The sequence below is a fragment of the Cebus imitator genome, unplaced genomic scaffold, assembly GCF_001604975.1.
Source record: "Cebus imitator isolate Cc_AM_T3 unplaced genomic scaffold, Cebus_imitator-1.0 Scaffold18, whole genome shotgun sequence".
NCBI classification, from domain to species: Eukaryota; Metazoa; Chordata; class Mammalia; order Primates; family Cebidae; genus Cebus; species Cebus imitator.
Window position 1 is genome coordinate 18,677,087 of NW_016107333.1, and position 14,722 is coordinate 18,691,808.

At 36.0% G+C, this 14,722-nt stretch overlaps 2 protein-coding genes across 6 annotated transcripts in view; one reads left to right on the forward strand and one right to left on the reverse strand.

Moving 5' to 3' along the window:
• Positions 1-14,722, forward strand: part of ANO4 (anoctamin 4) — a 324,230-nt gene that overhangs the window by 295,690 nt on the left and 13,818 nt on the right. For all 5 annotated transcript variants that reach the window (XM_017516529.2, XM_037734202.1, XM_017516537.2 and 2 more), the window contains 2 exons: positions 9,634-9,786; positions 10,801-10,948. In XM_017516529.2, coding sequence (XP_017372018.1) covers positions 9,634-9,786; positions 10,801-10,948 — 301 coding nt within the window. The remainder of the gene's footprint in view (positions 1-9,633; positions 9,787-10,800; positions 10,949-14,722) is intronic.
• On the reverse strand, positions 7,576-8,018 carry LOC108294640 (40S ribosomal protein S26). Its single transcript, XM_017516560.2, has one exon. The coding sequence runs from the start codon at positions 7,991-7,993 to the stop codon at positions 7,646-7,648; it is 348 nt and encodes a 115-aa protein (XP_017372049.1). The 5' UTR covers positions 7,994-8,018; the 3' UTR covers positions 7,576-7,645.

Here is a 14,722-nt window from a genome sequence, read left to right on the forward strand (position 1 = left end):
CTGTGGGCAATAAAAACACGGCGTCCACTCACCCTCTGCGCTTTCACTGGGAGGTGCAATCCTGAGCTGTTCCTAAACGGCCATCTTGGATCCTCGCCTGTTATTCTCCATTTAAATGGAACTGTAGAGTACATACTCTTTTGTAGTTGACTTCTTTCGCTTAATGTCATGTTTCTAACATTCTCCCTTATTGCTACAGGCAGTAGAACTTCATTTCAGTGCTGTATAGTATTCCTAGAATGTAGACCAGAAGCCAAATTATGAAACAGGCAGTTTGTCTTTGACACCAACCCTCATCTTTCCTTAGTCATCTGGATTGGTTTTTGTTTTTGTTGTTTTGTTTTGCATTTCCACTCCCAGATAAGCCCCAACTTTGTCCCCTGCTGCCCTGACACAACACACAGACCCTCATGCCACCATCAATCCCTTAACCCTACACATATCATGAAATGTACTCCTGAACGCTCTAAAAAATAACGTGCTAGGTTAACTGCATTTTAATAAAAGCAAAGCCTCTGGCAAGCTTGAGTCAGGAAAAAAAAGGCAAATTTACTTGTAGAAGTGAAGGCATCAGTGTGCCAATAGATGAGCTATTATGTAGTTGGCAGATCTTCTAGGCTTCTGAATCAGAATGTATTATTTATTTATCCATCCATTCTACTGGTGATAGACACTTGTGTTGTTTCCAGATTTAGGATCTTATAAATAATACCTTTATCAATATTTTTGTACATGTGTTTTGATTAACATATGTAGATGTTTTTTATTAAGAATTTACATGGGAGTGGAGTTAATAGGCCTTAGATGTGCTTTTGTTTGTCTTTAATTAACACTTGAAAACAGTCTTTAAAACTGGGCTGTGCTAGTTTGCACTCTGGCTAATAATAGAACAGCTCCAGTTATTCCACATACTTACTAAAACATGTGTTTTTGTTTTAGCCATTTGGGTTGGTATGCAGCAGTATCTCATCATGATTTTAACTTGAAATTTTATGATAACTAATAATGTGGAACACATTTTCATATGCTTGTAGTCATTTGGATAAACTCTTGTGAATTGACATTCAAGCCCGTGTTTTAGTGGGGGTATCTGTATTTTTCTTAGTGATTTGGTATTTACATATTCTGGATATCAATCATTAGTCAGATATAGATGTTGCAAATCAAATATCATTTCTCAATTGGTGGCTTGACTTCTCATTCTCTCAATGGTGCCTTTAAATGAAAAGAAATTTCAGTTTTTTTCTTCAAAATTGTTGCCACATAAGTTTTAGAATCAGATTTCTAATTTGCATAAAAATCTTACATATTAGATGGGATTAAATTGAACTCCTATATCAATTTGAAGATACATATTTTCCCAATCCATGAAAATGGTATATCTTTGCATTTATTTATGTCTTTTACATTTTTCTCAGCAATACTTTTTGTAGGTTTTGGTATATAGGTTTTGTAAAACTTGGAGTTATTTCTAGGCATCTTAGGAATCTTTGTGCAACTGCAAATGATGTTTTTATTGTTATATTTTCTAATGTTTTATTGCAAATATCAATATATGGAAATATTGTTTTGTATATTTGCTTATCATGCAAACTTGCTAACATCTAGTATCAATTAGAGTTGCTTATATATTTCTTGAGATTTTCTACCTGTATATACGTAATTGTATCATCAACATATAATGATAACTTGACATTTTCCTTTCTAGTCATTATATATATTTTTGTTGTTCTTGCCTAAATGCACTAAGACCTTTTATAAAATGCCAGGTACAATTGGTGATATTGGACATCATTGTTTCTGACCTGAGGGTAAAAGTGTTCAATATGTGACCATTAAGTGTGGTGCTACCTATATTGTTTTGTACATACTTTTTATTGTTTCCTTAAAGAAATTTTTATATATCCCTACGTTGCTGAAAGTTATTATCATGACTAGCTATTACATTATATCATGCCATTTTTCTGAACCTCTTGAAATGATTATGCAATTTTTTTAAAATTTTACTGATGTGGTGGATTTCACTGATTATTTTTTGCTGTTGTTAAACTAACCCAGCAAACTTGGAAAAAATGCATACTTGCGTCATAATGCATTTTTTTTAATTACCAAGTTCAGTTTGCTAACATTTTATTTATGATATTTATATATAAATTCATGGAAGATATTATAGTGTAGTTTTTCTTTCTTGTAATGTTTCATTCACATTTTGGTGTCATTTTTATGATGGCTCTTTAAAATAATTGAGTAATGTTTTTTCCTCTTCTCTTAAACAGCTTTGCTTGCATAAGATTACTATTATTTATTACTTAGATACTTGGAAGAATTTACAGTGAAGCAGCAAGACTTGAAATTTTATTATTAGAATAACTTTAATTATAAATTTATTTTACTTAATAGACATAGGACTATTTCAGTTTTTATTTATTCTAACATCTGTTTTCATAAGCTGTTTTTTAGTTGTGTATTTTTTCAAGAGATTTGTTCATTTCATCTAAGTTTTCAAACTTAGTAGCATGAAGTTGTTTATATATCTCCTTAACTTTTTATGTATCTAGGGTGTATAGTGGTGCCCTTTTTTTCACTTATAATTTCATAGTTTGTGCTTTTATCCCTTTTTAAAACAGACTGCCTTAAAGGTTTATTAACTTTTCAAAAGAAAAACTAACTTTGGGCTTTGTTGATTTTTCTCCACCATATATTTGCCTTCTAGCTCATTCATTTCTGCTCTTATCTTTATTTCCTTCCTTTACTTCCTTTGGGCCTAATTTTACTTTTTTCTCAACATCTCAAGATGCTGATTTTCACCTTTTCTTTTTTTCTAATGTAGGCATTCAGAGCTATAATGTTCTCTATGAATACTGCTTTAGCTGTGTCCCACAAGTTTTCATATGTTGTATTTCATTAGCAAGACGTTTCCATTTCCCTTGTAATTTATTTTTGACTATGCATTTTGAAGGAATTTATTAGTATCAAAACATCTAAAGATTTTCTATATATTGCTCTGCCATTGATTCTAATTTAATTACACTGTTGTTGTCAGAGGATATTCTCTGTGTTATTTTGACTTTTGATATAATATATATGTTATATTAAAGTTTACCTTATGCTCCTTAATACCAGCTGTGTTGATAAATGTTTCAAGTATGTTCTGCCATTAGTTGTTTGGTATAATGCTCTACATTTTTATGTCAATTAGGCAAGATTGGTTAATTGTGTTTTTCAAATCTTCTAGGTCCTTAATAAATGTTGTGCATCTTACCTACTAGTTACTAAAAAAGAAGTGTTGAAATCCCCAAGTATGATTGTGGATTTATCTTATTCTACTTTTAGTTCTGTCAACTTTTGCTTTATGTATTTTGAAACTGGGTTATTATGTACATACAAGTTAGTATGATTCTGACTTACCGTTGAATTGACCTTTTTATCATTATGTAAAGTAATTAATAATGCAACACTTTGAAGATGTGATGGGCAAGAGGCTGAAGAACTAACCTTAAAACCTTTCAAAGGGCAGAACTGAGCCTCTTATTGCCTTTCAGAGCTAAGGAGATAGGGACTCACCAGCTTCTCAATCACAGCAAAGGAACAAGAGCAAATCAAAGGTGGAATAAGCTTTACAAAAACTCTGTGTCAGCACTAGCCCAGCTTAATCTGTGACCAGCTTTAAGTGATCTGTCTCATCTGCCTTACCATCACCAGGATAAATTCTTTGTGGTAGAAGAGAACATCACTGAGAGCAGAGTATCACAAATTTGTTCCTAAAGACCTAGATAGTAAATAATTTTGGCTTTTTGAGCCAATGGCAAGATCAAGGCAATTATGTAGACATTTTTACAGCCATTTAAAATGTAAAACTATTCTTAGCTAACAGGTGGTTAAAAAACAAAATCAAATGGTTGGCCTAATTTGGCCACAGACCATAGTTAGCTGACCCTCGATCTAGAGCCTCTACATGTCTGGCATAAAATGAAGAGATTACTAGGTATGCAAAAAGGCAAGAAAATGTGACTAATAATTAAGATGAAAAAGGAGACCCAGAGATGATTCAGAAATAGGGTTTAGCACACAGACTTTCAAATAACTATGATTTATATATAAAAATAGAAGAAAGTATTCACAAAAATTTTAAAATGGAGAATTTTAAAAGAGAATTAAAATCTATAAAAAATAATTCTAGAATTACAAAATATAAACCTAGAATTAATAACTCATTTGATATATTTAACAGCAGATTGAGGCCAGGCATGGTGGCCCATGCCTATAATCCCAGCACTTTGGGAGGCCGAGGCTGGTGGATCACTTGCAGTCAGGAGTTTGAGACCAGCCTGGCCAACATGGCAAAACCCTGTCTCTACTAAAAATACAAAAATTAGCTGGGCATGGTGGTATGTGTCTTTAATCCCAGCTACTAGGACGCTGAGACAGGAGAATCACTTGAACCTGGAAGGCAGAGTGAGCCGAGATCGCTCCATTGCACTCCAGGCTGGGCGAAAACAAAAAAAAACTGTCTAAAAAAAAAAAAAAAAAAAAAAAAAAATTAGCAGATTCACTCAGCATAAGACAGTGAATTAGTGAACTTGAACACAAGTCAATAAAAAGAAGATCCAAACAGAAGCAAGAGAAAATAATAGAAAAACAGAGCAGAAAACGTAAGAAACATGCAAAACAGCCATAAAGGCTGAAATATTTGTAATAGAAGTCCCAGAAGGGAATAAAAACAAGGAAAAGTTATATCGAAGAGGTAATGTCTGAGAATAAGTAAATTAAAAGAAGGTATATTTACATATTAGAATATAAAACAGTTAAAAGCTGAACTATATCTATATAGATCAAGATAATATCTCAAAAATATCATGTACTATGAACAGGGCAAAAAATTTGTAAATAATGATACCATTATGTAAATTTTAGGCACAAAAATATTGTTTACATTACATAGGCACTATAAATAATTTATTGATATATGGATGTTTGTGTGTGTGTGTGTATGTATATATATGTGTGTGTGTGTGTATATATATATATATATATATATATATATATATATATAAACTGGAAGGATGCATGCAAAACTCATGTCAGAAATTATTTCTGTGAAGGGAGAGGAGACCACTCAAGAGCAAAAAATAGAGGGAACTTCAGTTTTATCCATATAGTATTTATTTTATTTGTAAAAAGATATGAAGCAGGTATGACAAAATGTTATCAAGAGTTAATTCTACCTCTTCCATGGATATTTGGAAGTTTGTTATATAATTCTTTGTGCATTCCAATATTTAAAAGTTTTTTCCCAATGAATTTTTTTAAATCTACCTCTATGCTACAAGTCTCTTCCCAAGAAAAAAAAAAATAGCAGTAATTAATGGGCATCATAGTTTAATCACTTCAAGACCAGCATCATGTGCTATGTAAAAATAATTGGCAAGTTTGACTTTAGGCCGTAATATTTAACTAGATAATGAAACTCATTAAGTGTCAGACAAACAAAAACTACCAATGATCTGAATACATTTTCCTTTTAAACTTGAAGTTATTTCCATTATAAATACAACCTTAAAAAACTAATCTTTAGTCGCATTTTTCTGTTCGTAACATCTAATACTATTAGTGATTGTTAAGAATCATCTCTGTCAGTTTTATTTCTACCTGATAGGTATTCTTTGTGTTCTGGCCTTTCTTCATTGTGATTATGTGTCAGTTATTGAACTAGCATTATTTGGTACCGGACAAGTCCTTCCCATACACAAAAACCCCTTTAGTGAGTATGTAGGAAATAGAAACATAAAGAAGCTGCTATTCCTACTTTCATTAAGTTCACTGCAAAAGGGGAAAAAGGCAAAACACCATAAAATCAAGACAAAGTAAATTTTATGGTGGTGAGCAGAGTTTTGGCAGCTACAGAGGAGGCAGCAGTTAATTACAGTTATGGAAGACTCAAGAGGGTACACTTGTATGTACTCTTGAAGGAAGAATAGAATTTCATCAAAGTAGTCATAGAAACACTAAGTGCATATATACTGTATCCCCATAAAATCAGAAGACTAGTGTGGCCAGAATAGAGGATTGTTTGGGAAACCAGTCTTCTGTGTGGGGTCTATTTGAACAGGAGGCTTGGAAGTTTGCTTGGAGTCAATTTATTGAGATCCTTAAATGGCATGGTGAAAAGTTTGGGATTTATTCTGTAGACAGTGAGAACCTACTGAAACATTTTGTGTAGGGACATGAGTGATGGGCTTGAACCAACATTTTAGGCACACTGACAGCAGAATAATAGGGAAGGGAGCTGAAAGTTTGGAGGCAAAAAAAGCCAGTTAGAAAATCACAGTCGAACTCAAATAGGGAAGTGGAGAGGAGGGAGAAATGAGAGATATATCTGAAGAGTAATTGTCGGGACTAAAAGGCTAATGGTTCTCAAAACTAAGCTAGTTGAGACCTGGTTTTTATGCAAGTTGATTCTGAAGGAAGGAAAGAAGGAGGAACATAAAAGGACAAATAGGATCAAGAATGAGATACAGAGATTGTTTTGGGGAGTGCTGTTTCTGTAGCATAGCAGACAACTGGAAATTCCCTGAAAAGAGTCAGGGTTAGAGATAAAGAATTGAGAACCCTTATCAGAGAGAGAATAGTGAAGTCATGGGAGTAGATGGACTTACCCAAGGAAAGAGAGAAGCCAGGAGAAAAATAAATCCACGGTTGAAACAGGGGAATGCCCACATTTGCTGGTGGGTAAAGAGCCACCTAGCACAAGCACTGAGTGTGAATATGACCAAAGAAAGGGGATACCTGGAGGTGGCAGTGTCACCTAGATAAGGTAGGTGGAATATGCAGAACTCTGTAGCTACACCACGGGGGTTAGAGTCCCTTCTTTTTTTTTTTTTTTTTTCTTTTTTTGAGACGGAGTCTCACTCTGTTGCTAGGCTGGAGTGCAGTGGCACGATCATGGCTCACTGCAACCTCTGCCTCCCAGGTTCAAGTGGTTCTCCTGCCTCAGCCTCCCAAATAGCTGGGACTATAGGTGCGTGCCACCACGCCTGGCTAATTTTTGGTTTTTTAGTAGAGATGGGATTTCACCATGTTGGCCAGAATAGTCTTTATCTCTTGACCTCGTGATCTACCTGCCTCGGCCTCCCAAAGTGCTGGGATTACAGGTGTGAACCACTGCACCCAGCCAGAGTCCCTTCTTAGTTACTTATTTTGGGCAAGTTACCTGACTTCTTTGTACCTCAGTTTCTGTACCTGTAAAACGAGGATAATAGTAGTACCTACCACATAAGGTTGTCATGAAAATTAAATGAGTTGATTTATATGAAGTAATTAGAACAATGCCTGTTCTTACATAGAAAATGCTATATATGTGTAGTCATTGTTTTGTTCTTGTTACTTTCTAAAATAAAGTTTGTAAATATAATTTTTACTATTTTACAGTCATATATGTATACATATATAGTCATTCAAACAGTCAAATACTTTTTGTCCGTGATGCCCAGTAAACTTTTTTATTTTCTATTATGCTGACTGGCTATTTTGCATCAGAAACCACCTCCTTTTTATTTATTAATTTATTTTATTTTATTTTTTTAAGTACAATTTCCATTTTATTTTTCTCCAGGGAATAGTTGTCTTCAATCTTTTACTCAGCTCCTTACATGGGTTTTGGTGGGGGTCGTGGGGCAGCACCCGCAGGTCTAAATCGGGGTGGCGGTGTTCGGTCCTTGCGGGCTTCACGAGATCGATTCCTGACTACTTTGCTGTGAATTGCACAACTCACACAGTAATGTAGCTTCACATAGAGCTTGGGAAGTACATAGGCATCAAAGACGCTCGCTTCAGAAATATCCCTGACTGCTGCGGCCTCCACTATGTTTCGAATGACGAATTTCTTAATGGCCTTGTCCTTGGGCACGCATCGGGCACAGTTCGTGCAGCGAATAGGCTGAACATGGCCGCGGCCCTTTTTGGCACGACCGTTGTTCCTTCTTTTCTTTGTCATTTTGGAAGCTCGCAGCAGAGAAAGACCACCTCCTTTTTAAAAAATTTGTATTTTGCAAAGTTGAGAAAACAGTAGTTTCTATACCTTACTTTTGCTAATGTTAACATCTTACATATTTATTAAAACCAGCAGTTATTAATATAATACTGTTGTCTAATCTACAGACTTTATTTGATTTTGCATTTTCCCAGTAATAACTTTTTTCTTGTTCACAATACTTCCAAGATGCAACATTCACTTAGATGTATTGTCTCATTACTTTCTTTTAATCTATGACAATTCCTCAGTCTGTCTTTGCTTTTGATCTTGACACATTTGCAGAGTACCTGTCAGTAGTTTTGTAGAAGCTTCTTCAATTCAGGTTTGTCTCATGTGTTTGCATGGTTGGGTTGGGGTAATTCACTTTTGGCAAGAATACCACAAAAATGATGTTATACCCTCCTCAGTGCATCATATCAGGGATGTGTGACATCATTATGTCTTACTACTGGCGATATTAACTTTGATCACTTGGTTAAAATGGTGTTTTTGACTGGGCGTGGTGGCTCATGCTTGTAATCCCAGCACTTTGGGAGGCCAAGGTGGGTCAATCACGAGGTCAGGAGTTGTTTGAGACCAACCTCGCCAACGCAGTGAAACTCCATCTCTACTAAAAATATAAAAACTAGCTGGGCATGGTGATGGGTGCCTGTAATCCCAGATACTCAAGAGGCTGAGGCAGGAGAATCGCTTGAACCAGGGAGGCAGAGGTTGTAGTGAGCCAAGATCGCACCACTGCACTCCAGTCTGGGCGACAGAGTGAGATTCCATCTCAAAAACAAAAAAACAAAAGAGGTTTTTCAGGTTTCTCTGCTAAAAAGTTACTGTTTTTTCCTTTGTATTAGTAAAAATTATGTGAGGAGATACTTTAAGAATCCATAAATACCCTAGTTTCTTCAATATACTTTCTCCTACTAATTATAGCATTCTTTGATATTTCTTGCCTACAAAAATTATTACCGTGACATTTGACTAATGGTGATTTTTTTAATTTTTATAATTTCACCTATGTTGATTAATTAGAATTCTACCGTAATGAAGAGCCATCCCTTATCTACATTATTTAATCAATTATTTATTTCGTAGGTATATATTTACATCAGTCTGGACTTAGTTACTTAGTCTTTGGGTCATAATCCCCTGCTTTCATTATTAATTTTGTTTTGTACAAATTGTTCCAGATTTGGCCATTAGGTGTGCCTTCAGCTTGTTTTGTGTTCTATTGGCATGTCCCCATCATTTTTTCAGCATTCCTTTCTGGCACCACAAGATATTCCAGGCTTCTTTTGTATTGTCCCTACCATAGCTCTGGAATCAAACCTTCCTCCAAAAAACACTGATTCCTTTTGTTAGAGAATGATATTTAGGAAACGAAATCTGGATCCTAGGTGTGCTCATTGCTCCTAGGATTCCATTGCTTCCAGGCCCAGGAAGTACCTATTTTCCCAGTTTCCTGGCCATCTTTCTGAAAAAGATGTCCCCTGTGCTTCTGTTTTGGGAAAAATGGGACTTAAGACAATCACATATTCAGATTATGAGCCCTGTGAAAATAGTAATGGAAAACCAATACTCCCTGTTCTTTTTCCTTTTTTCTTTCCTAGTTCTTCAGTTTGGATTCACAACTATTTTTGTGGCAGCTTTTCCCCTAGCACCACTTCTGGCCTTACTGAATAACATAATTGAAATTCGACTTGATGCTTACAAATTTGTCACACAGTGGAGGAGACCTTTAGCTTCAAGGGCCAAAGACATAGGTAAGTTGGATTTGGGTATGTTTTTAAAATAAATATTAACCATCTGGTGAATAAAATTTTAAAACCCACAAACTTTAGATTTTTAATTGTGGTCTCCATTTGAGATAATTCACCTAATTTTTGCAATGAATAATTATATTACTTTTAAATAATATTAGTCAAGAAGTAAAGCTGCCTATTTGGAATTTTATAATTTCCAATGCTAGAGGATTTGTTCTTAAATAGATTCTCAGTTTGATTATTTCTATCTTAAGATTATAGAATCTAAAATTTAGATTTATTATCACTGACATCCTTTTTAAAATAGATCTTCCATTTGCTTAGCCTTAATTTGTTCTTTCCTAAATGTTTGCCCAATTTACATGAAGTATAATCCAGTTTTTCTAAGGGCAGAGATGAACTTTGGTCTTTGACTAGAGATGCTGAATTGAATCAGATGCAGTCCTCATGAGAGCTGCCTGAGATCAAAGACTGTCTTTTTTCTATTCATTTCTACATTCAATGGTTAGCAGAGAGCAGGCAATCACCCAGCCAATATGTGTGGAAGAGAATTGCATGTGGATGTTCTTGATAATTAAGTCTTTTAACCTCCATATGAAACAAACACACATTCAGTGAGCACCTACCCTGGGTCAGTGTGTCATGGGCAGCACCCACAAAGATGAACAGAAGGGACCCTATCCATGCCCTTAAGGAGCTACCAGTCTGGTGGGGCTTGACATTATTTGTGCTGATCCTATCAGATGCTGTTTTGGAGCTTTATCATTGACCAGAATTCTCTGCCTCATGTCTGATCCTGACTATTAAATCACGAACATGTAGACACTTCCATAGAAACTCCCTTAGTGCCAAGTTGTTTGGACAAATCCTTCCTCCTGGTTGCAACAGTCAGTATTTGGAAAGATGAAGAAAGGACCCATGAAAAGGACTTTTAAAAATGAATTCCCTCATTTTTTTCATAATTATTACCTCTGCTTTGTGTATGGAACTAATACAACACTTCTATTTGAATAGGAATTTGGTATGGAATTCTTGAAGGCATTGGAATTCTCTCTGTTATTACAAATGCATTTGTCATAGCAATAACATCTGACTTTATCCCTCGCTTGGTGTATGCTTATAAGTATGGACCTTGTGCAGGCCAAGGAGAAGCTGGGCAAAAGTAAGTTTGCTATAAAACCATTATGCAATTTCTATTTCTAGCCATTTTTTGAGGTTGGACACTCAGAAGACTTTGCACTGGAGAATATGGGATACACACCCAGAAGGAGAGGCCTGTGATAGGAGAGGTAGAATTATGATTTATTATAAATAATAACACTCTCAGCCAAAGAAAACACATCCTCATCTACTGAAGAGTTGGAGGACATACAATTCAAACAGGTTTTAGATGGAATCCAATGTAAAAGTAGCAATTAATCATTTTCCCCATCTCCGAATCTCTGCCCACTATGAATTTAGAAATGTGTGATATGCTAATGTATAGCAAAAAAGTAGTGTATGATATGTATATAGTTATGTCATTTTATGAGTTTGCAAAAGGAAAGTTACAATCTGATTTACATTGTGCCATTATGCGTAGACTCTGCAGATCTTACATAGGAAATACGGAACTATGTACTGAGTACCAATAGGTCCTCAGTAAGTATTTGTGGAATAAGTAAGTGAATTATTTTTTCCTGGGTATTGACCTGACTGATGCCTATATTACCCAAAGCAAATTGGGTAGACTAAACTCCCTGGAGGGGATCAATTCTGTGGCATTGCCTCAGTGGTTTGCAAAGCCAGGGCACGCTATATATGGTCAGATAAAGCCTAGTCAAACTTATAACATATTACCTAGTTTTTATTCCTGTACCTTGGAAAAAGTGCAAGAAGTCTTAACATACTTCAAAAATCCCTGTTTGGCTAAAGCCAAAGTAATTAAATTCTTATTTTAGGACTTTGGTGTCTATAGGTCAGAGTTAGGTGTGTTTGGGGATCACAGGGTCTTCTTAATAACCCAGAAATCACCCTACATAGGCTGCTGTGTACTTACACAAGCAGCCCTGGTTCACTAGCCTGAGCCAGATAATTTGTCCTCTACAGCCATTGTAATTGATCGACCCCAAGGAGTTAAGTGGCACCAAATCAAATCAACTGAATTCATGCAAACCTGGACTGGGTTCAACTTCATTATGAATCCTATGTAAATGGGCTAAGGCATGGATAATTGAGTAATTTCATAAAGCTCACAATCCAGTTATTTGAAAAGGCTTCTATAAAATTTTTGACTAATGTAAGCATGTGGCCATGACACACTAATTATCTAGCAACTTTCAGTGAGCATACCAACCCATTTTAAGAGAAATTTAAAGACACATTATCTTGCCCAGTTACTTCTTTTTTTTTGGCAGCAATTTATAGATTTTATTTTATTTTATTATATATATTTTATTGCATTTTAGGTTTTGGGGTACATGTGCAGAACATGCAGGATTGTTGCATAAGTACATACATGGCAATGTGGTTTGCTGCCTTCCTCCCCATCACCTATATCTGGCATTTCTCCCCATGTTATCCCTCCCCAACTCTCCACCCCCTGCTGTCCCTCCCCTAGTTCCCCCCACGCAGATCTCAGTGTGTGTTGCTTCCCTCCCTGTGTCCATGTGTTCTCATTGTTCAACACTCACCTATGAGTGAGAACATGTGGTGTTTGATTTTCTGTTCTTGTGTCAGTTTGCTGAGAATGATGGTTTCCAGGTTCATCCATGTCCCTACAAAGGACACAAACTCATCGTTTTTTATGGCTGCATAGTATTCCATGGTGTATATGTGCCACATTTTCACTGCATTTCTTTCTAATTGCAATTATCATCGACAGTCTCTGCTTGGCTTAGCCTAAAACAGCATACCTTCACTCAAACCACTTTCACATGTGTTTTAGATTTGATTCTCAAAACAGCCCAGGGAGTGGGATGTGCATTATAATCTTCATTTTAAGGAGCAGGAAAAGATTAAAAGAGGCTAAATCCAGAATCACAAGGCTGAGTAACTCTGGGAGCCCAACATCAAGATAGAGCCTCGACTCATTCTCCATCCTGCACCTCACAGCCCTAGGGGCTGTCCCTTAACCGTAAACTCCCTGGAGTTTCCATCCCAATGGTTTTTGGTTCTTTCCCAAATTCAAATATGGTGAAATCTACCTTGTTTTAGGGGGAACCAAAAAATAAAATGTAAACCTTTATGCATAACTGATAGAGAATCAAAGCTTTAGAATTTTAACAAACTATTAGATTTAAAATAATGTCCATGGTGACTAAAATGTATCTAATAGCATCCTTAAATCAATTTTATTGGGCCCTTCAGAGCTTTTCATTTTACTTCTTTTTTAACTTTTCTCTTTGACTTAAGAGCCTTCTGCCACTTTCAATTTATAGATCTTTTATCTTCTATTCCACTGGTCATTTTTTATGTATTCAAATAGTTAAATTTATGTATGTTTCTTCATGAATCTTACTTTCTGCCCCATTGGCCACTCTATTACTTTTTAGATTTTTTTTCTTTTTCCAATTTAGCAATGCTTTAGAAATTATTGAAGTCATAGAGTAGCAGAATTGTCAAGGTATAGAAAGTCATTGGCCTTTGGAATAGTACAGTGATTGCTGGCTCATCCCATTCTTATGTATTAAAGGATTGAAAACAACAAGTGGCGAATGGTTTTCATGGCAGAATTCTCACCTGTAAATGAATATGTGGTCTTCTCTGAAGTTACATGGAAGAGATATGCATCCTCATCCAAACAGCACTACTCAATATAAGACATTTTCTAGATCTTTCTTGGAAGTGCCTACAGAGGCCATCTGCCAGTTCTTTAAGACAACTGACTTTATATTCACAGGAAACTCTACCTTTATCTGATACTTTTTTCTTGGTACTTCTCAATTCTCCCTGATCATCATTGTAGCCTTATCTCCTCTGTCTCACTGGGAGCTGGTGGTGGGTCACAGTGAGGGTATGTAGCATTCCTGCTGGTAAACCCAGTGATACACATGGTCTCTCTACTACCTGTGACCTTCCTGCTATAACAGTGGGTCAATGAGTTGATACTTGCATGCCACTAGCTGAACTTTATACAGCAAAGTATGAGAAATGTCACTTGCCTGAATTGATGATGGCCTTAACTATTTGATGTTGGCAATAGCTAACAGTCTACAAAAGGTGAAAGGAATTAGTGAAATACCTAGCCATCTATTTTTTCCCCCATTATGGAAATGAAATAAAAGGAATACATACATGGCTGATAACTGTGTATTCATATACTAGGTCCACATTTCATGCTTTGCACTCAGGAGAAACCACCCATTAGAGCCACATTTTCAACTTGGATTTATGACTGTCATTACATGCATAGGCCCATGAGACAAGTGTTTTGTTTAAATTTAAATTTTCTTAATGTAGTTTTTGAGCAGAACAACCAATGGACAGCAGCATTAGCCTTGATAAAGCCTTAGGGCTGCTCTGTGAGATAAGAGTGCAGCAGGGGTCATGAATATTCCATTTCAGTGCTGGGCCTGTTTTTTCACCAGTTCCCAGAACACCTTTCCCTTCCCACAGCTCAGATCTTGAGAAAGACTCTGCTAAAACTTACTCCCTCTCTGTGACAGCTAGTCATCATGAAGGCACTCATTTATTTTCATGTCCAGTTCTAGACAGTTCATAGGTAAGGGAGACATCATTCCGAATTACCCTTTCAGAGAGTAAGTAGTAGGGGAGGCCTGCTAGCAGTTGGATTAAGGCATGTTATGCACCCACTGACCATTTGTTTTCACCCATGAGTGACTTGACAAATGGGCCTTCAGCTTGGTTCATTTCTTTTAAGGCCATGATAAAGCCAGCGATTTGTCTTGAGCAAAATAACACGCAGAACCCATGTGTTCTCAGAACTGTGTTCATG

What these genes read in the sequence shown, in the direction of transcription:
- LOC108294640 (XM_017516560.2), bottom strand. Translation starts at nt 7,993, where the DNA reads ATGACAAAGAAAAGAAGGAACAACGGTCGTGCCAAAAAGGGCCGCGGC.